The sequence below is a fragment of the Schistocerca cancellata genome, chromosome 8 (assembly GCF_023864275.1).
Source record: "Schistocerca cancellata isolate TAMUIC-IGC-003103 chromosome 8, iqSchCanc2.1, whole genome shotgun sequence".
Lineage (NCBI taxonomy): Eukaryota > Metazoa > Arthropoda > Insecta > Orthoptera > Acrididae > Schistocerca > Schistocerca cancellata.
The window spans coordinates 461,842,157-461,869,690 of record NC_064633.1 but is presented as its reverse complement, the minus strand read 5'-3'; the positions used below and the strand labels follow the sequence as shown (position 1 = coordinate 461,869,690).

At 36.3% G+C, this 27,534-nt stretch overlaps 1 protein-coding gene across 2 annotated transcripts in view; it reads right to left on the bottom strand.

Annotated features, from left to right (window-relative positions):
- Positions 1–27,534, bottom strand: part of LOC126094946 (gamma-tubulin complex component 2-like) — a 202,248-nt gene that overhangs the window by 51,621 nt on the left and 123,093 nt on the right. For both annotated transcript variants that reach the window (XM_049909597.1, XM_049909598.1), the window contains exons 8-12: positions 26,681–26,855; positions 23,319–23,469; positions 21,133–21,386; positions 16,368–16,539; positions 7,432–7,606 (exon numbers count right to left, since the gene is read on the bottom strand). In XM_049909597.1, the coding sequence (XP_049765554.1) occupies positions 7,432–7,606; positions 16,368–16,539; positions 21,133–21,386; positions 23,319–23,469; positions 26,681–26,855 (927 nt within the window). The remainder of the gene's footprint in view (positions 1–7,431; positions 7,607–16,367; positions 16,540–21,132; positions 21,387–23,318; positions 23,470–26,680; positions 26,856–27,534) is intronic.

The following is a 27,534-nucleotide window of genomic DNA, read 5'->3' as shown; positions in this document are numbered from 1 at the left end:
AATATTTTATCTTGTAATGATACTGAAGTAGATAGTTGCTGTGATTTAGTATTGGTGGACATTGACAGAAACAGTTTTCTGTCATATACTCGGTCTAATGTAGAGTTCTGTAAAAGTTTATTGTTGACTACATACGGGACCAGTATTGACTCGTTCAGTTCTGTGTTGATTATTTTGATTTTTTGTAACATAGGCACATTTTAAGAAGAAATACAGGGAATATCAGGTTCAAATGCGACAAAGGCCACGTAATATATCAAAACGACAGAAGAATAAACATAAAATGTGGCAATGTGATTGTGATAGTCATCAGCCTGCACTAGTTTGTAAAGACAATGTTGAATGTTGTCAAGCAGTACAATTTTGGTGAGAAGATTACCAAAGCTCTGATGCATTGTTTTATGGTCGTAAATATAAACCTCCACAGAACACTTTTATTAACAATGCTATTCTGGTAGAAAAAACTGCAAGCACGAGAGAAGGCAACAGTCCACAAAGGCAACAGTCCACAAAGGCAACAGTCCACAAAGGCAACAGTCCACAAAGGCAACAGTCCACAAAGGCAACAGTCCACAAAGGCAACAGTCCAGAAAGGCAATGTTTGAGTGGATGCTTTCTGAGGATAATGAAAAATTATGTTGTGCTGCCTTTTGTAGCATACTTAGAATGATCCACAATAAGTGCAACATTTAGCTGCATTTCAGACAGCCATACAAAGGGCAAGAGGAGACCAACAAATTTATCAAATGATGGAATGAATGAAGAAAGTGACGTGTGAACATATCCAGATGTTCGAAAGTACTCCAGGGTGTTTTGGAATGGAAAAGTTAAGCTAGCCTTTTACAGCAAATTTACTGAAACTAGTATATTTATTTAAATGTAGCCTTTTTAGAAACAAATACAAATGCACTTCTAATGTGTAACATATTTTCCATATAAGCCTAACCACAGGACATATTGTAATATTTTACTGCAGTATAATATACTGTAGTGTTATAATTCAGTTTCACTTTACTTTCAGATATCACACAGAAATTACTGACACAAATCTTAACAGAGTCCTATGGAAAATATTTTGAGGATATTACAATGATGAACATGAAGATATGACTTGCAAGTATGGCCTCTACTATGTAGTTTTTACGACACAGTTCAACCTAAGATTTGTAACCCCTTGTGTGTTCATCTCCAGCTGCTGTGAGCAATGAAAACAGCACAATAAATTGAGAAAAGCGATGAGAGGAAGATCATCACTCGTGAACTTTTAGTTCATAAACAAATAGCCAAACAATTTTATCACTTGACAGGGGCACCACTATCTGAAGATACTGTGTTTTGTCTTCGGTATGATGCAGAATCAGTCATTACCTTGTACTGCATTGGGTGAGGCATTCTACTCTCGTCAAAAAGGCAGTTTTATTTGTGCATCATTCAACAGTATGGCTCTCATTCTAAGCAGAATGCTCTTGATGTTCACTTCTACACTTGGACTGAATGTGATGCCAATCAGGGGAATTCACAAGTTGCCAGTGTACTATTCCACCATTTAACAAACTTCTGTAAAGACAAACCGTAAATCAGAAAATTTAAATTATTCTGTGATGGTTGTGCTGGACAGAACAAAAAATTGTGTGTTATCGAAGCTAAGTAAATTTTCAGACACATCCAATGTCGTTTTTGAAACTACATTTACTGTGTGTGGTCACAGTTATTTGCTGATAGATAGGGCTTTTGGCAGGGTGGAAAAACTATTTTAAAAAACCAAACTTGTGTTTCTACCAGAGGAGTAACGTACAGTTTTCCATCAGATGAACCAGGTGCATATTCTTAGCGTCAACTGGCAGGTTGATAACAGGTAACTTGGAGTTGGTTCAGTCATCAAGGCAAAAACAAATTTCAAGACACCTGACATGAGAACGATCCCATGCAATCGAAGTCTGTCTCTTGCAAAGAATATTATTCTGACTTATTTGCAATATGTAAGCTTACAAAATTCAAAAGAGGCAAGTAACAGTCATCTCTTGTAGTTGATGTGGAGTCACTGAAGCCTTAAGCAAAAAAATTGGATGACGTGAGTCAGCTTTTAAGTACATTAACAGTAACCAATGGACATTATGCTATGCCACTTTATAACAAGGTCTTTTCTTTGCAGTCTAAGTGAATGCTGTTCCCAGCAAATAATGACAAACTCTTTGTGTGAAATTTAGCACTTATCTTCAACATTTTTTGGCTGAATATACTTTTTTAACAACAATTTAAATAGTGCTTCACTTGATGTAAATTGTATTTGATCTTTTACATTACACAGATAAACATTATACCTAATTTTAATGGTGAGAAACAGAAAAATTCAGTGATTTTGCTGTAAGTGACAATTACAAAACCCAAAATGCATTATCTACCATTTCCTAAGGAGCACACTTTCGTTTCCATTATATCCATATTTACAACATAAAAATGCAGCTATTTGGCAAAAATTAGGATTCAGGAATTAAAATTAAATAGATTATTTAAAATGTGTGGTTTCATGGAGAAATGTCACTCTGAAAACAGGCTACGCAGTTCATTCCTTTTACTGAACCCCTGCTCAGATGAATTAGTTGCTGAAAAGTTTACAGAAAATTTGTGTCTCATCTTGAACAGATGCTTAACTCATATAATTATAGTAGTTGGTGACTTCAATTTACCCTTTCACATTGGCAAACATATATGTTTAAAGACAGTGGTACGCATAATACATCATCCAAATTTTAGTAAATGCTTTCTCCAAATATTATTTTGAGCAATTAGTTCAGAAGCCCACATGAAATGTAAATGGTTGCAATAACATACTACATCTCTTAGCAACAAACAATACTGAACAAGTAGAGTGTCATAATGGACACAATTAGTGACCACAAGGCTATTGTAGTGAGACTTAACACTGCAACATCCAAACCCACCATAAATAAGTACAAACTATATCTATTTTAAAATAGCTGATAAAAACTTGCTTGACGTCTTCCTAAGAGCATGTTCAAATGGTTCGAATGGCTATGAGCACTATGGGACTTAACTTCTAAGAACATCAGTCCCCTAGAACTTAGAACTACTTAAACCTAAGTAACCTAAGGATATCACACATCCATGCCCAAGGCAGGATTCGAACCTGCGACCGTAGCGGTCGTGCGGTTCCAGACTGTAGCGCCTACAACTGCTCGGCCACCCCGGCCAGCTCTAAGAGCATGTGTCCATTCTTATGAAACTAAGTATGTAAGCGTCAAACACTTGTGGCAGAAATTCAGAGAATGACTGTTCATGGCAATTGAAGGTTTCATACTAAGTAAAATAACGGAACAGATTCCCCATGGTACAGAAAAATATCCCGACACTGCTGCAGAAGCACAAGAGAGAATGCAAAATTTCCAAGACTGGCATTGCTTTATAGAAGCTTGAGACATAGCACAGACTTCAGTGCAAGATGATTTAAATAATTTCCACACGAATACTCTGTCTCTAAATGTGGCAAACAATCCAGAGAGATTGTCATCTTATGTGAAGTATACCAGTGGCCAGACACAATATCTTCAATGTGTGATAGAAATGGTAGTTCTCCCAATGACAGCATCACGTAAGTGGAGTTACTAAACAGGCTTTTCCAAAACTCATCCACCTAAGTAACTATTTCAGGATTTGAATCAAACAGCTGCCAACACGAGTCATTTGGAAGCAGTGAAACAACATAAGTCACTTAAAGACAAGTCTTCTGGTCTAGACTGTGTACCAATTAGGGTCCTTTCAGAATATACTGATGAAATAGCTCAATTTTTATCAATCATATAAATGTGCTTGCTCAGCAAAAGATCCACCCAAAGTCTGGAAAGTTGCACTGATGACATCAATGAAAAAGAAAGGAAGTAGGAGTAATCTGATGAATTACAGATCTATATCACGAATTTTGATTTATAGTAGGATTTTGGAACGCATACTGTGTTCCAACATTATGAAATGCCACACAATCAGCTCTGATTCACGAAACATTGTTCTTATGAAACACAACTGGCTCTTTATTCATATGGATAAATGAGTGATACTGTTGGGATCTCAAACTGACTTTTGGAACTGTTCCTCTCAAGAAAATTCTAATCCAACCATGTGCCAATGGAGTATAGTCTCAATTTTGTGAATAGATAAGTGATTTCCTGTCAAAAGTCACAATTTGTAGTAATTTACAGGAAGTCACTGAGTGAAACAGAAGTGATTAATGGGGTTCCTCAAGAAGTTTGATGGGCCCACTGCTGTTCCTGATCTACATAAATGATTTAAACAACAAGCTGAGCAGCCCTCTTAAATTGTTTGCAGATAACACTGTCTTTTACTGTCTATAACGTCACAAGAAGAATTTAGACAACATATCTGAATGATTCAAAAGTGGCAATTGATCCTATTTAGATTACACAATAAACCACATAAATTTAATGGTTGCCAGTTCAACTAAATACCTAGGGATTACAACAATGAACAACTTAAATTGAAACCATCACATAAAGAAATAATGTAGCAAAAGCATACCAAATACTGTGTTTTATTGGGAGAACATTTAGAAGATGCAATAAATCTATTAAAGAAACTGCCTACACTACACCTGTCCATCCTCTTCTGGAGTATTGCTGTGTTGTACAGGAGACAATTATCAGAAAGGACTGATAGACAGCATCAAAAAAGTTCAGAGGAGAGCAGTTCATTTTGTACTATTGTGAAATATGAGAGAGAGTGCTACAGATATGATACACAAGGTGGGGTGGCTATAAGTAAAACATAGGTGTTTCTCAATGTGGAGAAATCTTTTCATGAAATTTTCATAACCAACTTTCTTCCCCAAGTGTGAAAATATGAGAGCATGCTGAAATGTAATACCTCTGAATTTTTTATTCCGTTCTCAAGATCAGATGAGTTATTAAATGCCATGCTCATTACTTGGTCAACTTTCTCACTTTGCTCACACAAGTTGCAACCCTCTGTGGTAGAGGCCTCCTAAGTGTAGTGTGTAACATGGCAGTGTCTAATGTAACTATGTTGGTGTACTGTGAGAACCTCATAAAAGCACGAACTCTTAAAGACATCTTTGTTCTTCGTGTTTACATATTTGCAGCTATCTATCACTAGATGGCTTGGAATTGTAGCAAGTAACATGGTGGTGTGTAACGTACCAATGTCAGTGTGTGAGAAACAGAATGCTGTAACTGAGATTTGAATTTGAGGAGTTAGTCCACATATGGAGCACTATCTCCTTTGGCATGACAACTCCAGGCCATCTGCAACAATCCGATGCCTTGGGTTCACTGTCATCGATCATCCTCCATATAGCACCATCTTGATCCTATTTGATTTTCATCTGTTTCCAAAAATTAAAAACATATTCAAGGTCCTCACTTCGGCAGTGATAAAGCGGTGCAAGCATAGATGGTTGTGGCTCAGACAACAAAGTCAAATGTCCTACAGTGATGATATCAACAAACTGGTCTCTCATTAGTAGAAATGCGTTCATCGCCAGTGTGGCTATATTGAGAAATAAATACATTGGCACGGAGAATAAGACTGTAGAACATTACTAACATTTGTGTTATTTAAAAAGCTTCAAGAGCTTTCACAAAAAAAAAAAAAAAAAAAAAAATCGGAGGCATTTTGTTGACTCCCACCCTACAGAGGGAGAAATGACCATGGTAATAAAGTATGAGAAACTGATCTCCCACAAATATTTAGATGACCATTTTTACCACAAATTAGTTGAGAGACAAATGGTCGATAAATAGTCTAAATGTGGTTTTATGAATCTTCTGCCAAGCACATAAGTGTGAATGTCAAAGTATACATACATATAGAGATTGCACGAATGTATGATGAAATAAAAGAATTTATTCAGGTGGTAAAGTGAGATGGAAATTTAGGCATAACTAGGATTCAGCAATAGAGAAGAGAAGGAAATATAGCATATCACAGACTGGGGGAATAAACTGAAGAGGAAGCTGCTTGGTAGAATTTTGACAGAGCACAACTGAATCACTCCTAACATTCAAAACCAGGGGAAAGGAATATAATAGAAGAAGAAATGGTAGCTTTGAGAGATGGAACAATGGACATGGCAGAGGATCAAATAGGCAAAAAGGTAAGTCCCAATAGAAATTATTGGACAACACATGAAATATCTAATTTAACTGATGAAAAGAGAGAATATAAAAAAGATGACGAATTAAGTAGTCATAAGAGAATACAGATGATTAAAAAAAGAGATCAACAGAAGCAAAGTGGTACACTGGAAATGGCTAGAGGAGAAATGCAAAGCTGTAAATCCATACACAACTAGGGAAAAGCTAAATACTTTCAGTATATCCATTGTGGATGACAAACTGTGACTGTGATTTAAACTGCTGTTTATTTGGTAATAAATATGTAACCAGTCGCTTTTTTATGATTTATTCAACCATGAACATGTTTTCGAGCTACTGAAAAATCATAAAAAAGCGACTGGTTGCATATTTATTACAAAATAAACACCAGTTCAAGAGCTAAATACTGTCTATAGGAACATTAAGGAAAGCTTTGAAGGACAGACATGGCTGCATGAATATCAAGAGATCAAATGGCAAAGTGCATAAAGAGATGCCATAATCCACACAATTAAGAATGTTGATAATAGAGCCACATAATTGTACTTGAACTGCTGTTTCAAAGGGATTTTCCAGTATAGTTGTCCGTCTTTGAAAGTGAACTAAAACTGAGAGCAGTACAAGATTAGTATGCATGATTATTCATGGAGAACTCAATTAAATTGGTTTTGTAATGTTAAATGTTTGCACCACTCCCTCAGTGAAGACCATAATGAAGAGCCTGTGTAAACAGTTTCATCTAAAGTGATGAAAAGTTAACATTGCCAATAGATATTACAAAACTAGTAAACTATACACTTTCAAATCAAATTTGTTTTAAATTTCATTCATTACACCTTAGCACAGTAAAGTTACCAACTGCTTGCTTGTTTAGGTGTGAACTAAAAAGCAACAAATTTAATCTCTGTCACTGATTGAAATTTAGCTCTGGATTATGATTTGAACAAAGACATCTTTAATATGCTGACAGTTCCCTTATTCATAGCATTATTTTTTTGAAGCATGAATTTCAATGTAAGGTTTGACTTTCTCAGGTTTGGAAAGCTGTAAACTACAGAATTTTAGTAGGTAACAAAGATTAAAATTCATATACTAAGTGAAAGTTTTCATCCAGAAATATTTAATTTCTTATGTAGAGGGCCAGCCATCGTTACTGGAATTTTTAGACAAAATAGAATACCATTTTAAAACACAACAGCTCAGCCAGACTCGTTCCAGAAGTGTTCCATAAAATTACTGTGCTCAATAAAATATTTAATTAATTGTAAAAATTGATATTCAATACCTTGCTGATGTTTGAGAGAAAGTTTACCCAATTTGGTTCAATTACTTCAACCATCATGTAGTACTCAAGATTCTGTACATAATCAAGCATTCTCATTCGAAGGGCGAATGCTGGAGTGTACATAATCAGGGCTTTATTGGAAAACAGCTTAGCCATTTTGTTTTTCTTCCAAACCCTGAAACAGAAGCGCTAAATTCACTGTGATGAAATTTAAAATTAACTGCATTGTTCATTTATCTCTACACAGGTATCATGACATTCAATATTTAGAGGTGATTGTTAATCAAATCTTATGTATAGAAAAATGTGTAATAACTCTTAGGTCCTACAGTTTAGTGAATATTGTGTTGAACAGCTTTATGAATGTTGTGCAACAGTAGTGAATTTTGAAACATATTATCTAACAGACTTATAGTTTACAGACTTACAACAGCATCTTTTTCAATCCATGGCATTATTGGTTATTATGAGTGTGACAATGAATGAGAAAATAATAAAAACCAGGCTCAATGCCTGATGACTTAAAAATATATGTAAGAACACTGAATTCAAAAAGACATAGTACATCGCATGACTCTTTCCGTAAGATTAATTTAGTTTAAATCATCTTCATGGGCCTCTCCTTACTCTGGCTTGCACACATCAACATTGGTCATAAATGGTTTCTTTTACTTGTGTGAGAAGCCAAAAACTCAAGGAAATCAGATCAGAGCTGCCAGATATATTTAGATGTGTCTATAACCAATTATCTTCAACACATGCTTGTGTTCTGGTTATCCTGTGAGCAGCATTATTGTAGGCATAAGAACCCGCACAAACCCAATTTCAGCCACACCTCCTGAGTAATTATCATTGGTTTAGGAAGGTAAAAACATTGACACCTTGCAGTGGAGAGAATGCGGAGCATTCTTTTACTCTGATGCCTTGCATTATACACTTTTATCTCACAAGCACCATTGGGAAAGAGCTAGACCTACATCTACTGTTTAGTCTTGGGTCAAATTGACAGTGGCCTATTAACAAAATTGTTGCTTCTGATATAAATGATATAATATCTGCTAACTGCAAACCCTCCTGGCATGAATATATGTGTGATATATTGACAATGTAGGAAAAGACAGATTGCTACTTACCATAAGATAACACGCTAAGTTGCAGACAGGCACAATTAAAAGACACTTACAAAATAATGTAATATATTCAACATATAGCTGCTGGCACAGTTCCAAGAGAACAGTCAGTTATTTACATGTTCCATGGGTTATAAACATGATCTCTCTAACTATGATGTGGAACAAATTAATTTGTACAATTATGATAGAGTTTCTCAGAGAAAAATATGGCAACCAGCCGATCACTTATGTGACTGTTTTCTGCGACTCCCCTCCCCCTCCCCCTTTTCCCTTCCATATAGTAACATTCATTATCTCTCTCTCTCTCTCTCTCTCTCTCTCTCTCTCTCTCTCTCTCTCTCTCTCACACACACACACACACACACACACACACACACACACCATACTTACACATTCAAAAATTCTACTATGGATTAGAAGATAGGATCAGGCAGATATGATTTCCATTTATGTTTAGAGTTAAATTTATTATCTGTTAAATTCTCTACATCACTGGGTAAGCGACCTACGTTTTCAAGCTGTAACTGATTCTTGACAATCAACTTCATAAAGAAGCAAATGTACTGGTAGGTGGTTGTTATGCTCAACTGTTTAAAGTTGATTGAGTTTCTAGAGGGGACATAACATATTATCATTATTAGACATTTCTGTATAATAAATACTTATTTCCTCAATAACGAATTACCCCATGAAATGATGCAATATATTGGTGAATGAAAATACAAAAACACAACTTTTTAACAATTTTGCTTACAAAATTAAATATCATCCACATTGCAAATGCTGCAGAACAAAGATGTTTAAGAAAAAACCAGTAATATGTGATTGCCATTTCAGGTCCTTATCAATACAAACACTTTCGAATTTAGAATAGTCTGTTTCATTTATTGATTTACTCTTGCACATTATTTCTAATGGTGTGGTCAGGCCTTGTGCACTACTGAATTGCAAGTATTGCTCTTCTTGGGGAATATGTAAGCTGCCTAGTTAAATACTTTTGACGACTTACAGATAGTACCAGCTGGTAACATTTTGTCATTTAAATTTTATTTAATATGACCTGTGAATTGAAAAATGGCATGTTCTGTAGAGAGAATGCTTTGAAATTTACACCAACTGACTTACGATCTTATTTTGACAGATTTGTTATGGTTCTTGCACACACAATCTTCCAATACCTTCAAAGAGGAGGCAATTAGAGCAGTTGATTAGCATTAATATCTTTCTAACACCCTTTCTTAGATAAGAGTTTTAAATTAGTATATTTCAGTTTGTCTGGAAATGTGCCTTGCAATAGTGATGTGTTAAATACATTATGAATACACTATATACAAGATGTCTCTCCTAGAAGTCGTCATGCCCTTTTTCTCTGACGTTTCGTCAGACATTTGCAATTTTGTTTTTGCAACGTGTATGTGGAGTCAGTCCAAACAAAAACTGCTCACTGCATGTGTCATGGAATGCCTACTGTTAACAGAAAACATCAGTTTGTTTCCTGTTACACATTTTTTAAATGAACTATTACATGCATGTTCAACAAAGCAACCCAAAATTAATCTATTACAATATTAATCTTACCAAAATGTATTAAAAGTGGGAGCAAAACACAAATAATATCCAGTACTCCAACAGTGACTCGAGTGCCGCCCTGACCCACTCTGACTGCTATCACCATGCAGCAGCACCGCTTATTCATTACTGGAATACTGATTGTTCTTCTGTTTATTGTCATCATGAATACACATTGTTAAAATTGCTCCTTCCATTCAATGCAGTTGCAGTCAGGCCACAGTGGCTGGAGATAGTGGTCATGTGAAGAAGGCTTTGGCCAAAACCTCAATGTGTAACAGTCTTTTCGTTGTGTTTATCAGCAACTCAGCATGTCATCTTTACAGTGAGTAGCAATCTATACTTTTCATAATATTGCTGGATCTACTTATTGTATTAAAGCTGCCTCCTTAACCATTTTTATCCCCCTCCCATTCCCTCCATTACAAAATTAACTATTCTTTGATGCCTCAGGAAGTGTCCTATCAACCAATCCCTTATTTTAGTCAAGATGTACAACAAATTTCTTTTCTCCACAAATCAACTCAGTAGTTCTTCATCAGTGATCGTTTGTAAACATCTAATCTTCAGTATTCTTTAACAGCACCACACTTCAAATGTTTCAGTTCTCTTTTTGTGTGTACCACTTATCGTCCATGTTTCCCCCTTCCATATACAGCTACACTTCACATAAGTACTTTCAGAAAAAGACTTCCTTACTCTGAATTTTATATTAGATGTTAACATATTTATGTAAAAATGTAGAAGACACCTTTCTGCATGCAGCACCCAAATGTATTTCTCCTTTTTAACAAGGTTCCTCAGTGGGTGTCCTGGAATATTATTTGACTTTCCATTTTCACATATTGATTTTTTGATTTAAAACAGTACAAATAAATATTTTATAATAAAATGACAAGGCACTTACAGTAAAATATCTAATTCATCACTTGAAGATCATACAAGTTTCCCCAATGTGATTCAGAAAAGCTTTTCTTGCTCTTGCCAATTTGGATTTTATATCCATTTTAGTTCCATGATCATTAGCTACTATTTGCCCAAACAGCAATACTCGTCTTGTAATTTTAGTTTCTTTACTTAATTGAATTTCCTTACCATCACATGATTTACATAACTATGCTCAGTGACCCTTATTTTACTTACATGCATCTTATTACTTCTTTTCAAGACACTATAAATTCTGTTTAATTGATTTTCCAAAACTTTGATTGCATTTCCAAATTTTTCCCAAGTTTCAGTAACTGTTTGTTCAATATAGAGATTCAGTAACATTGGTGATAGGCTAGAACACTTCTCTATCCATTTTCAACTACTGCTCCTTCAAGTCCCATGAGGTAGCTACATGCATAACATACACAGGCATGATCTGCAACTGCCACATCACATGTGTACAGATTACATTAAATTAGAGGTACTTTTGGTTCCAATTGATGCACAGTGAGGAGATTCTCCACGATGTAGACCATGACAGAAGAACAAGAATACACAGTAAATAACTGAGGTAATAAACACTGGATAGAATAATCATTTTGAACATTTGTTTAAAATTACTGCATTACTGCACTGGTCAGATTGTACTAATATTCACATTATTTTATTATATTAGTAACACACACTCGCATCAGTCGCTGGTACTAAGAAATTTATCAGTGGAGCAGAAGGAGTTGGCCACCAACAAATACTTCAGGCTTCTTTCAAATTGAACTTTACTGGAAGTTAAACTTTTTTTTTGGTTGCTGGTAAATTATTGAAAATGTGTGTTCCTGAATAAAGGACACATTTTGTGGACCAAAGTAACTGACTTTAAATCTTTGTAAAGATTATTCTTACTTATACTATTGATCCAAGAACTGAGCTGTTGGTTTGAAAGAGAGATATATTTTTAGTTGCAAATTTCATTAAGGAATAAATATGGCAGAGAAAAAAGGTGTACGAAAAATAAAGTTCCACGAGGGGGGGGGGGGGGGGGGGGGGGGAGGAAGAAGAAGAAGAAGAAGAAGAAGAAGAAGAAGAAGAAGGAGTCTTATGTATTCAGTGCAAAAAAGGTATCATGGTTCAACCCGGAAAACATTACTGCTCCAAAGTTAAAGCAAAAAATGCCAACGAAATCATTACAAGATCAAAATCTAGTGAAGAAATCATGGCAAATGTACATTCAGAGATATCCATATGTAAACATTGCGATGACATCCGCATTTTAACTACAAAAACAGTAAATTCAGTGAACTTAAATGGACTGTACTCTTAATGGAGAAACAGCTGCAACATCATGGTAGTAAAAACTCAAGAAACGGAACATCGACTCATGTTAAAGAAATATTGGCTACCAATGATATAAACAAAGGAAGAACAACTGGGTAAACCAGCACAAAACTTGGAAATACAAAAGTGCGTGCATCAAATAGCTACAATGACAAACATGATTCTACCGACAATGTCAGTCAGAAACATGTGAGTCCAGATAATAATTACAAACAACAACAGCTGTGCAATGTAAATTTTTCACACGTGTCGCATTGTAAACAAAGAAATGTGACTAAAAAATCAGTCGACTGGCCTCAAGTGTGCAAAAAAGAACAAAAAGTCTTAATTTTTGCCAATAATCATGGATGTCAGATAGCAGAAGAGGTGTCAGATACACAAACTAATGCAAGTGTCCACACCTTTGTCAAACCAGGAGCAGGCATTGCAGAAGTCACAAAAACCGTACTGAAATCACGTGAAAATCTTGACTCAAAAGACTGTCTCATAATTTGTGCAGGTGCAAATGATATTGCCTGAGATAAAGGTAGTGAACTCATGACTGTGTGCTACCCAAATTAGGCAACACAAATGGAGCTGCTGTAAATCAACCTCACAGATACGACCAGCCTCTTTGGTCATGTGTAAATAAATTAATAGGGAGAGTAAAAAAAAAGAGATAAATGAAGTATGCAAAAAATTTCTGTATGTGAACTTAATAAATGTAAGCACATTAGACTGATCCATGCATACCAGCTGTCACCTTCATTTAAATCACAGTGGGAAACAATTTTTTGGTTGAAATAATTTTTTGGCTGAAGAAATCTGTCGTTTAACAAATTTGATTCGCAGCAGGTATAGAATAGAAGCACTCCAAAGTACTTTGGACAAATGAGTCATAAAGAAAGATGCGATGGCTAATAATAAAGGCGAAAGCCATTTTTTAGAGACATAGACTGTATCACCAAAAAAAAATGTGATGCAGAATTAAATTGCAAATACATGCAAGATTGTACACCAGAATGTACTGTCATTAACAAATAAAGTTGATGAAATAAATATACTCCTCAACAGTGAATGGAAAGACGTTTCAGTTTTACGTTTTTGTGAGTGTTGGTTACGAAATGAGTATTTTCAATACTTAAAAATATTGCATTTTAACCTTGCAAACTGCTTTTGTTGTATGGAATCAAAACATGGGGGAACTTGTATATATGTAAAAGAAAATGTAGATTATAAGAGTATAGCCTCTGTCTGCAAAATAGGGTGTGAAAAAGGCTTTGAAATCTCAGCTGTTAAGTTAATGTCTGAAAAAACTATTCTTTTATGTGTGTATAGACCTCCTATTAGCAACATAAGTGGTTTTTTTTCTCCAGAAAACTGGATCTTACTTTAGGCAAACTCAACACAACTAGGAAAACAGTGGTATTGTGTGGAGATTTTAATACTGACTTTCTGAGGCATAGCCTTCCCAAGGAAAAGTTCTTAAGTATTATAAAAGCCTACAATCTTTGTCTGACTGTTAGCTCTCCAACAGATGTAACAAAAACAAGTGTCACTCTCCTTGATCAGTTATGTGTAAACATGGACAAGTGTACATCAGAAAACTTTGATACCAGCTATAGTGACCACCTTTCACAATTACTAACCATACCTGTAAATCACATTTCAACCAGTGTACAAAATATTATCCATAAAAGAATTTATAGTCAGAAAATATTGAATACTTCCAGTACCTAATCAGCAAACAATCTTGGTGGGAAGTATATGATACCTCTATTACCAATGAAAAGATGGAAAATTTTTTGAACATCAAGCATAACTTTGACATAGCTTTTTCACAAAGGAAAGTGATTTCTTGAAGCACAGATTGATTCAAAAACTGGATTACATCAGCCATTGGAGTATCTTGTAAAAGGAAGCAGGAACTTTTTCTGCAGTCAAAAACTGACAGCAGTCCCAAATTTCTTAGTTATTTCAAAACATACATGCTAGGTAGTTATGAAATGTGTCATTAAGGAGGCAAAAATTAAGGGAAAGACAAATATATTATGAAGTCACCCAATAAAACTAAGTCCATGTGGAAAGCTGTGTAGGATCTTATGGGGAAGAAGACAACTCATAAAAATATTGTAATATCGCAAGATGGCAAGAATGTCACTGGCTCTAGGGCAGTTGCAAACAGCTTCAATTCTTATTATGCAATTGTTGCTGCAAAATTAGTGAAGGAAAAATTTGGTAATCCACCTATATATGACATGGACTTTAGTCTATTGAAATACATAATTTATCCATGTTTCTCAGTCCAATAGGCCCAACAGAGCTCCTAAATACCATTAATTCACTGAAGAGTAATTATTCAACTAGTATTGATGATATTCCAGATTAGATTATAAAAATAAAGGCAAGACAAATACTCTCTCCTTTATCAGGTTGCCCTCCATGGGGCATATGCAATTCCTCCTTATCATGTGGTGTCTTCCCACATCAACTGAAAATGGCACAAGGAGAACCCCTATACAAAAAAGGTGATCAGCAATGTATGGGTAACTATGGGCCTGTGTATCTACTGTCAGGTTTTTCAAAAGTCATTGAAAAAGTGTTCCTTTCACAACTTACTACATTCTTTGACAAGAATAATATTATTTCTGGATGTCAACATGGCTTCAGATCACAGCAATCAACTGAAACAGCCACTTTCTACCTGACAAACCATGCCTTAAATGCAGTGGACAACCACAGAATTATCTCAGGTTTATTGCTGGACCTAACAAAAGATTTTGATGTGATTGATCATACTGTACTCCTGGGGAAGCTAGAACAGTATGGCGTAAGAGGTGTGCCAAATCGTGGACTAAATCATATTTGGAATATCGTTCTCAGGTAATTGAAATTAAGTACATGTAAGGAAACGAACTCCAGGTACACCATTCAGTACCATGTGGACTAAGTCATGGTGTCCCACAGGGCTCTATTTTACATCCCCTTCTTTTTTTGGTATACCTTAATGGTTTCCCGTCACACTTTAGGGGTTCTGAACCTGTACTGTTTGCAGATGACACCAGTCTATTGATTGAAGGAAATAAAGAAGACAATCTCACTGCATCTGCAAAATATATTACAAAAGAAGTGTCTGAATGGTTTACCACAAAAAGGCTAATAGTTACTCCCCAAAAAACAGTAATCAAAAATTTCCACACAGATCAAAATAAAAATGCTGCACAACACGTATAGATAACCAAATCATTAGTCCTGTCGATGAAACTAAATTTCTTGGGATACATAACCAGGAAAATCTTAAATGGAGCGCTCATATCACATCCCTAAATTAAAAACTAGCAAAAACAAACTATGTAGTAAGAATTCTTTGCAACAATACTAGTGCAGGAAGGGTTAGGGCCATATACTTTGCTTGTGTACATTCAATACTGAAGTACAGTATCAATTTCTGGGGAAATGTATACCAGGCCATAACAGTTTTCAGGAAACAAAAGGCAATTATTAGAATAATGAAACAATTGAGCAGCAGAAAACCATGCAAACCTTTCTTTAAAGATGAGCATGGGCACACACGCGCGCTTTTATTTACTTCAAAATTTAGTGACAAAGAATTGGCTAGGAACCATTTATTAATGTCCATAAAATTTCATTAAGCAATCTTTCTAAGACTATATAATTGATTTGCTATTTACTGCAATGTTTGTACCATCTGCAAACAAACCAAACTTGGCACACATAATGTTACTGTGCAAAGATCATTGATATACACAAGAGAAAGCAAGGGCCCTAAGATGGAACCTTGTGGGTCACCATGTCATTAGTTCCTAGTTGGATGATGCCTGATTGTTTAATTCAAGTCTCTTTCCTAATGACACACTTTGCTTCTTGCCAGAGATATAGCGAATGAACCATTTTGCAGCATTTCCTGTAAAAACATAATGTCTTAATTTACTTAAAAGTTGAAAGACAACCATAGAGAATGATGTAACAAACCTGCAAAGCAATTTCTCAATGTGTTTACAATAGAAAAGGTGGCGAAACAGCATCTGGTAACAAGCTATAGCCTTCCTATTGAGTACCAGTGACACAGGCCACTTTACATCATAACCAAATGAGAATGCTTCAATTCCAGACAGATGTACATTATGCAGTGCAACTCGGTATTCTGAAACAAAATAAAAATAAATTGTGTTCACAGCATTAATTATTTAGAATATCAATATCTGTATAGGTAATGAGTCTAATGTGATTTTTTAAATGTATTATACAGAGTAGCAATCTATCCTTTTCATAATGTTGTCATTATTCAATCCTGGATTTTACATTGCATTATACAGATGATTTATGACCTGAACTAATTTTACATCACTTTCTATTACCCCCCGCCCACACCACACACACACACACACACACACACACACACACACACACACACACACACACACACACACACACAAATCATGGATCTTGCCACAGTGGGGTGGCTGCCATGCCTCATTGATACACAGCTGTAATGTATGTGCAACCATATCAGAGGGGTATATGCGGAGAGGCCAGACTAACATACAGTTCCTTCAGTAGTTGAAAGGCCGCCTGGCATCTGAAGCTGATTGCAGAACAATTATAGTGCTGCCAACATACATTTTGTGTAATGACCACAAAGAAAATATATGACAAATTAAGGCTCATATGAAGGAAAGGAAATTACCAGTAGTGGAATAATGTACCCCTGCCGGGCACCGTACGGTGATTTGCGGAGTATGTATGTTGTTGATGCTGCTGCTGCTGATGATGATGATGACGACGACAATGATGACGACGATGATGACAATGATGTAGATGATCTGACCTCGTAATGTTAACCAACATGGCCTCATATGTTGATAGTGCTAATGGCTTAAAGTACAAGAATGCTACAGCCATTATCTTTCCCAAGGGGATTCAGTTGCATTTTAATTATAACCACAATGTATACGTGAATGGGACCGTGACACAGGAACATTTCTTGTAGACCATATGACTCTAAGACAGATTTAGAAACCACATTATAAATTGAAAATATTTCTGATGACAGATGTGATCTCTGAGCAGCATTCAGTTTAATTAATTGCAGATTAAAATTGTAGACACGGCAGAGAAGTGGAAAAATAGAGGTGGTGGGACCTACATAAATTGTGAGAACTACCAGTCATTAATAGATTCAAAAGGAGCATTAGGCAACAATTGACAGAAACAATGGAAAAAAATATAAGATGACTGGGTAGCTTTGGAGATGAAACTGTAATGGCAGCAGAGGATCAAATAGATAGAAATATAAGGCCCAGTAAAGATCCTTAGAAAGAAGAAAATACAAACAAACAGCAAATGAAGTAGACAAATGAGAATACACTGAGGTGACTGAAGACATAGGACATCTCTTAATATTGTGTCGGACCTCCTTTTGCCGGGCATAGTGCAGCAAACTCAATGTGGCATGGACTCAACAGGTCATTGGATGTCCCCTGCAGAAATATTGAGCCTTGCTTCCTCTGTAGTCATCCATAACACAAAAGTATTGCCAGAGCATGGTATTGTACACGAACTGACCTCTCAATTATGTCCCATGAATGTCCAATGGGATTCATGTCAGTTGATCTGTGTGGTCAAATCACTCACTCAAATTGTCCGGAATGTTCATCAAACAAATTGTGAACAATCATGGCCCAGTGACATGGTTCACTACCATCATCAAAATTGCATCGTTGTTTGGGAACATGTCGTCGATGAATAGCTGCAAATGCTCTCCAAGTAGCTACACGTCCAGAAGACCCACTCCATTCCGAATAAGCACAGCTCACACCATTATGGAGTCACCACCAACTTGAACAGTGCCTTGTTGACAACTTGGATCCATGGCTTTGAGGGGGTCTGCGATACACTTTAACCCTACCATCAGCAACTGAAATCGGACTCATCTGACCACGCCATGTTTTATTTCACACAGTTTTGCTTGGCTTTTAATGCTGACAACTACATACAAATGCTGCTGCTCTCTATCGTTAAGTGAACGCTGTCGACCATGGCATCGTATTTCGTGTATGCGACCATCTGTATATGTGCATACTGCATATTTCTATACATGACTTTTGTCACCTCAGTGTACAGACATCTAAAAAATGAGAGTGACACAAAATGTAAAAAGATAAAACAGGAATAGCTAGAGGAGATATGCAAAGCTGTAGAGGTATGTGTAATTAGGGGAAAGAAAGATGCTGCCTACAGGAAAATCAAGAGTTGTTTGGAGAAAAGAGAAACTGTTGTATGAATATCAAGGGGACAGGTAGGAAGCTACACTAGGCAAAGAAGGTAGAAGGAATTTATAGAAGGGCTGTGCACAGGAATCAAGTTTTAAGACAACAATCTTGTGGAAACGGAAGACAAAGTAGATGAAGATGAGATGGAAGATATGATACTGCAGGAAGAATTTAACAGAGCACTGAAAGATCTAAGACAAAACCAGTCACCCAGAGAATACAATATTCCCTCAGAATTATTAAGTCCTTGGGTGAGCCAGCCATGACAAAACTATTCCACCTGGTATGCAAGATATGAGATAGGTGTAATACCATCTGTCTTTTAAAGAAATGTGGTAATTAAAATTCAAAAGAACATAGGACACAGATGTGAATATAACCAAACTGTCACTTTTGTAAGTCATGGTTGCAAAATGTTGACATAAATTACTTACAGAAGAATGTAAAGACTGCTAGAAGTTGACCTAGTGGAAGATCGATTAGGGTTCCAAAAAAATATAGCAATACACAAGGCATTACTGACCTTGCGACTTAGCCTAGAAGACAGGTTAAGGAAAGGCAGACATGCATTTACAGTATTTGTGGATTTAGAGAAAGTTTTTCACAGTGTTGACTGGAATACACACTGAGATTATGAAGGTAAATAAAGAAAGCAGTTTCTTTTTTACAACTTGTACAGAAACCAGACTGCAGTTATAATAATTAAGGTCATGTGAAGAAAACAGTAGTGGGGAAGGTTGAGTGTGGTGTAACATGGGATTGTGAGGAATAACATGTTCCACTTTTAACCTTTTAGGCCATGAATGATGTTCACAAGAAGTGAAAATATAGTTTAGGTAGTTGTTAAATTCAGAATGTCCCACTGTCCATATGAAGTGTAAGTCAAGTCAGTTCTGGACATTGGGAAGGTGGGATGGTGAATAAACCTCTCCAGTTGATGGGGCAAGAGCACTTTTTCTTCGGACATTGTGGCTTGGCAGTGCCTTGGAGGTCAAGAAGCAAAATGACAGGCACAAGGGTGTGAACAGCCATAAACAACTGAAAAATCATTACAAGGACTGTCACTCACTCTATTGATAATGTAGAAGTAAGACACATGTGTGTAACAGTTTGTCAAGAGCTATGAAGTAAAAGATATCAGGTTCACTCGTCATTGTATATGAAACACATTGCATGCAACACACAGAATAGTTACCGTTAAAGCTGTTTACATCATTTAGTAGCTTCGACAGGTTGGAACTCTATTCCATCACCCACATACTGAAACAAGGTGAAGAAGTCCGAGAGTATGGTTCCGTGACAGTATGGTTCCATGGCGCTGCATAGCAGGACCATGAAAGGAATTAACAGCGACAGGAATTAATTTGAGGTAAAGTTGACATACATGCATCAGGGTGACAGATTGTTGGCGAGTACAATTCACAACCAACCACGAAACAGTCCTTTCACCAGTGTTATCAAATCCGTACACTGGAAACCAAGGAGAAGTTTGGTAAGGGAATTACCATTCAGGAAGAAGTATAAAAAGTTGAGGTTTTCCAATGACTTTGTAATTCTCTCAGCATCAGCAACAAACTGGGAAGCTCAATTGGACAGAACAGATAGTGTCTGGAGAAGGCATTATAAGAACAACAACAGAAGTAAAACAAGGATAATGGAATGTAGTAAAATTAAGTCAGGTAATGCTGACAGAATTAGATTAAGAAATTACACACTAAATGCAGTAGATGAATATTGCTGTTTAGGCAGAAAAATAATACAGTGGCCACAGTAGAAAGTTCATAAAATTCAAGTGCAATAGCGAGAAAATTATTTCTGAAAAATAGAAAATTTTTGACAATGAATAAAAATGGGTTACAAAGTCTTTCCTGACGATATTTGACTGGAGCACACCTACGTATAGATATGAAATATGGACAATAAAGAGAACAGACAATAAGAGAATGGAAGATTTTGAAATGTAGTGATATAAAAGAATGCTGAAATAAGATTAGTGGGTTGGACAGTTAATGAAAAGGCACTTAATAAAACTCTGCAGAAAAGCATATTTTGGCGCAACTTGAATAAAAGATGGAACTGATGACACATCCTGAAGCACAAAGTAGTCAATAATTCAATAACAGAGAGAAGCATGGGGGAAGAGGAGAGGGTAGAAATTGTAGAGAGAGATCAAGGTATGACCCCAGTAAGTAAGTTGAAATAGATGTCAGTTGCAGCAGTAATCTCTCCAGTAGTTAAAGAGAAACCAAGGAAAATCTACATCTAGATGCACCAGTTGGGGATCTGAATTTTCCACTCTCCAATGCAAGTCCACTGTCTTACAACTACATCCCCTCACTGCAGAATTTATCATTGGAAGTATTATAGAACAACACATGTATGACTATTTACATGTTATATTTCAAAAATTGCAACTGATTCCTGAAACTCTGAGTTATTAAATATAAATACAGAAAATTGTATACCTTTCTCTTCATCAGTTTCAATGCTGAGTATTTTAAACATCTGTGAAATGAGATCATATGGTAGCAGTTCAGTGCGCATATCATCCTTGTATGGATCTACATTAGCTGTTGATGTCCGCAGGACAAGTTCCAGCAGTGATTCAAGTCGTGTAGGTACTATGTCATCAATATTTTTTGATAGTTCCTGCTCACAGACCTCCATAAATTGAGCAATGAAGTCCCCCTGATCGAGAAGGAAATAGTGCTTAACTGACCTGAAAAAGCAAAGTTCCATTTAGAGCCCTTTCAGCTCTTGAAGCGTTGTCACATTTCACATACAATCACATACGGTTATACATCTAACTTCCACCTTTATATCATTTGGATATGTTTGCAATCATGTCACTCGTATCCTGAAGCTCTGTCACAGAAACCACCAAAGGTTTTTCGAGGGGGGGAAAAAAGAAATAAAAAAGTGTGTTCCAGCAAAATGAGAGCACAGAAAGGAGGCTTGATATTTCTTTTCTTTATGACACTGACATTCACACATTCATGTTACATTTCCCTGGCCTGGGCACTACAACTGCTATGCTGAAGCATCACATGAATTAAAGAATACAAGGAACTCTAGATATCAGTAACTGTGACAAGAGTTCTGAGCCCAGCTGGCTGTAGAGACATTTTAGATAAATGAATCAGTTTCCCAACAACTAAACTATAAGTGTCAGACTTTTGTGTAACATCTTTCTATTAAAAAGCTAAACGTACGATTCTGCTACAAAGGTGGATTGTAATACCTGATGTGTTGACTTACACTGGTTAAGAAAGTAAAAGCAAGAGGTCATCTCCATCAGACACTATGTGGAATTGTGTAACAAGCATCAAGAAACAGTCCCCTTCTTGTGCCCTACACTGGATGTTGTACACCAATGCCTGTGAAAGTCTCTACACAGGGCATCCTGTCAGACGACTGTTTACTAACATGTACCTATCTGGTGTCATCAGAACAGCACTGAAGTGTACTTTTGTTTGTTGACAGGTGCATGGTCACAATGCAGGATGGTTATAACTGAACTTTCACTGCTTAAAAGGATCCACATGGAAAACAAATGATCATAGACAATGACACTTTGTGGGAAAATTTGTAAGGATATGCAGAAGAGAAGTAATGAACAAACCACTGAAAGAAACACATTTTAAATGCCACATGAGAGGGTAACATTTGTTAATTGTGTAACATGTTAACATTCCAGGTTACAAACATGGTTCATTGTAATAACTATTCGCATAAATGGCAGATTGCAATCACACTACACTAGGGATCCCACTGCCCAATTATTTGCAGCACCTTTCAAACAGTAGAGCATGGAATGTTCACCTGTCATGATACAGCTTGTGCACTGATTGAAAATCACACATCGCATCCAGCATTCTCAGTTAAGACAACAGTAACTTCTTCAACAATGCGGGGCACAACTGGCTGTCAGCCCCTCCCAGGAGCAATTTCCGAATCACCAGTTAATTCAAATTCCTGAACCATGTTTTTCAACCCCAGTGTATCAATATTTGCTAAGAGCAGTAGCACTATTGCCGTCCTTTTTCTGACACAGCTTTCTGAGTAAAATCCTGCACACCCTGTTGAGACCCATGTTGACCTTCAGCAACGTAATGCACACTAGTTTTTGTTTCAACACCATGTCACTGGTCCAGCGCCACTGCCTAATGGCATGTCATGACACAAACACTACTATCAATACAAATCCTGCAGTTTGGTGCTGCAATTGGGCTCCCTTACGGTAAAAAGTTTTCAGTCTACACTGGCTCAAGTAGTAAAAGTTTAATTATAACCACAATGTATAATACAAAATTCTCTTTAAGATTGGGACTGATATAAAATAAGGACACACTATTCAAAATATTGTAATTTCCCGAAGCCCATTTCCCAGACACAATCGACACTTGGTGATTATCCCGGAATTGAAGACTGTCCGAATTTCCATCTCTCTTATTTCCACCCACTTACCAGATATGTGAGGCACAACTTTTGAAGTATTTATCCACTGAGAATGTATCAACAATCAAGAACCCTTTTTCTTTAAAAAGAGGTCATAACGGAAAATTGCTATTCAAAGACTTTTTTGACATTCAAAAACAATAATACAGGACACACTTTGAATAAAAGGAAAAAAAAATCTTTTGTTTCTTACCGTAGCCTGCCCATCAGATCATTTTCTTCCATTAGAAGTTGCAGCAAAGTCTTACTTGCAAACAAGTAAGCTCTTTCAATAACTTCTACATACTTTCTTTCTTTAATTGTGTACTTGATCTCCTCAGCCTGGGGGGACTTAATACTCTTGCCTGAAATTTAATATCATTTCACTGTGTGTATTAAACTTACTGACCATACCATCTAACACAAACATAAGATAGACAACCATAAGGCACACAACCATAAGGTACACAAACAGTAATACTATTCAAAATACTGTAATTTCCCGAAGATCGATTTCCAAAAGTAACTTCAAAACACCATATAAAATTAAATAACATAAAAATGGTTCTTGTTGTTATGGCAGCAAAAAAGAATTTCACAGTGGTTACACTCAATAAGAGCAGTTTAGAGGCATTGACAAAAACATAGACTGAGTAAGAGAAAAAGAAAAAGAGAGAAAATAACAAAGAACTACAGGAAAGTTGCTTCCCCAGAGGTGTCATCAATGATGCAATGTTAACTTATATGTTAACATATTCTGTGTTCCTGCCCCATGGAATGGCAGGTGGCCAATGCCACACCTAATATTTTCTGACTATCGGCGCCACTTAGTATGTTTTGTTTACTGTGTGGGTTGGATTTGCCTCAGCACTACAGTGAACATCAGTTGCAATTTAGCTGTCGGTTTATCTTTCTACCATTCTGTGGTGAAACTTGTGCGGCTAAGTGCATTTATTTTCAATTTATCACTCTTTATCTATAAAATAATTATTTTCAGCATAATTACACACAATTTTTTTTTTAAGGAATGGCCCAAAAATGGCTCTGAGCACTATGGGACTTAACTTCTGAGGTCATCAGTCCCCTAGAACTTAGAACCTAAGGACATCACACACATCCATGCCCAAGACAGGATTCGAACCTGCGACCATAGCGGTCGTGCGGTTCCAAACTGTAGCGCCTAGAACCGCTCAGCCACCCGGCCGGCAGAAATGTCTCAAAACATACAGATAAAGAATGGAAAACTGAAAACAAATGCACTTATCTGCACAAGTTTCATAACAGAATGGTAGGAAGATAAACCAACAGCTAAATCGCAACTGATGTTCACTGCAGAGTGCCCGGGCACTGTCTGATGCAAATTCGACCTAATAGTCAGAATACACTATGTGCAGCATCAGTCATCTTCCATTCCCCAAGCTAACATTCCTGTGGGACAGGGACACCAAATGTGTTAAGGAGGAAGAGAAAATTATGTTTTAGTTTTCAATTTATGACAAGGACTTTAGAGAGAGAGCACAAGTTCAGATTGGTCAGTGTTGGAACGCTAAATTTAGCTGTGATTTTTTCATAGCAATCATCCTATAATTCACCTTATGTAACTTAGGGAACCATGGAAGATCTACATTTGCTTGGGCAAAATTCTAAATTCAAGTTCATTGACTCAACGACAGTGTCACCACAGTTAACCCTTTCTGACGTACCCTTTCTCCTGTCCTCTCTTCACTTTCCTCTGTCTTTTACCACTCACTAACTTTGCAATGTAGGTTGCTTCGGCTGCAATTAGGTTTGCTCCTATATTCAATCTTACTTCAGTCTCATACTTCCCTATTTCATCTTTCATTTGCTGCTGATTCAGTGCATTCTTATCTATAAAATACTAGACTCTAAAATCCTCTGGGTACGATTCCAAATTTTGCTGACACTAAATGCTTGATTCTGTAATGGAGCACTGTAAATGATAGAGTTATAGAAAAAGAGAAAGAAATGAATAAATTTGTTGTGTAAACAAATGAAGATAGTATGATGTATGTTAAATTATTTACTTTCTGAGTACTAATAGTGAAAATAAATTGTGCACATAATTTTTTTTCTTTGTTGGTGAACTTTACTGTCCATCTTTCACTATGATGTGCGACTTAATTGTCGCCACGTACAAAATACCCAGCAGAATCTATTAGGAGTCTGGTTCATTTAGTTGCCAGACAAATGTGTGCAAGAGTCTGTGTTAGTGAGTCATAAATTAAAACAATATTATATTTTGGTGACAGAAAAGAACTTTACTATTCATCCCATGCAAAAGGATTTTGTGTGAAGTTTGCAGTTTGCAAGCTAGGCTCAAGAAAAATTCAAGTAATCAAATAAATAAGGCCAAGTTAGCACTACATGCCAGCACACATGTTGCATAACTGCAAAAGGCAGCTACTTGCGACTGGGACAAGAGCCCTTAATTATAGTTCAGTGGGGATTAAGGGAACTAAGTAGGGAACATACCAATGTGTGATCCACACATTTGACACCATCATACTATGTAGCTGTCAGTACCCACAAAGTAACTATTTTGACGTATCACTTTATGAGGAACCAATATAGGTGGATTGCTGATCAATCCACACTACAGACAGAATGGTGGGGAACAGTCTATCATCATCTTGATAGCCAAATGTGATACTGAATGGAGAGTTAATGACATGATCAGAGAGTGAATTTCTCATATTTATCTCGGGCTCCAAGATTCTCGTGTTCTTAGGTCAGTGCTGAGACTTCTGTTAGACAAGCTCTGTCAAAATTTTAGCACTATTCACATGTCTCACCAAACTGTGGCAGGCGAAAGTAGAATGCGTAGATTTATTGGACCACTACCAAAATATGCAAGTTTCTGGGGTGTCGTTATACTGGCCTGGGAGAATGAATATTGAGAGCATTGGACAGAGAAAACTCACACAATCACTTTAGGCTATACAACATGCCCAACTAGTTCCATGCCTAAACTTTGTTCCATGATGTTAGACTACAATGAATAATATTAACCTTAGACACCCAACTACTTCTGCCACTTTTGATTTAGGATGAAAACAAATGTAGACATTTACGGTGCAAAGATAGACTACTGGAGTTGGCACAAGAGTTAAATAAAGTCAAATGAGATATAGTAACCATGGATATGGCACAGGACAATGCTCGCTGCCAAATTGCAGTAAAATCCCAAAATGAAATCTGTGACAATTGTTTTGTATTTCAGTGATATGGACGTTGGAACAAAGTTGTTCATGACAGCATTTCTGTGTTACATGTTCTCAATCCACATGCTGTATCATATTTCAAGTGAACTTGAGCTTTTGACAGTTATGTACACTCACCCATTTTACAGTGTTAGTAACATATATTTTTAATGTGCATCCCAAAATGAGATTAAGCAATTTTTATCTCTCTCATAACTTTTATTGCCGGCATGAAAGAAAATTACAAAATTAAACTGAAAATTCCATTAGATGATCCAACTTTTTAAACATATGTGCAGATTTTTATAAATAGCAATCAAAATTGGAGTGTGCTGTTTACAATTATATAACCTACCACACTGTCTTATCACATTTAAGTATTTGCCAGTTCGTAAGATAACATCAGAGATATTTTCAAGAAATGCAGGAATCCTTTCCCTACGAACTGTGTATCTTTTTTCCCAGTAATCAGCTGAATAATCCAACGGAAGTTCTTCTTTTTGAATGACTTCATTATCTTCCACCAGAAACTGAAACACAAAAATGACTGTTTCGATTATTTTATCCACTGTGTTAAATTACGGCATTCACCACAATTCTTCACACTCTCTCTTCTCACCTGTATACATACAAATCCAAATAATAAAATGAAAAGCTCTCAACAGCTTAAATAAGCCTAACAACTGAACACAATGCAGAAATTATCATTCTCACCATGCATTTTAATATGTCTTCACATAGTACAATAATAGGTTATTATCAACAGCTGTGGTTTTAGCCTCAAACACTTACACTCGTACATAGATATTGATGTACACTGTAAGAAGTCTAGTGACATTCATTATCTTTGGGAGAAGCATTAGTGAGTGAAGTGTCTTTATTATCAAGTTGATACATTATGGTGTAGCTGAAACATGTGGATTCTTTTCAACTGAAGATTCTCAGAGCATCCCATGAAGTACTGGACAGTCTACTGACAAATTATAAGTTGGAATTAAAGTTGGCAAAAGCAAGTAATCACAATACTTGACCAGATAAACAAGAGTCACTAAGAGTATTATTGAACAATGGGAACTCAAGATAGGAATATCAACAATACGAGAAAAGTTACACTGCTACTTAACCGCAAAGATAACACGTTAAGTTGCAGGCAGGCGCAATTAAAAGATACTTACACAAAGCTTCATCAGAAAAAGAGAAAAAAACACA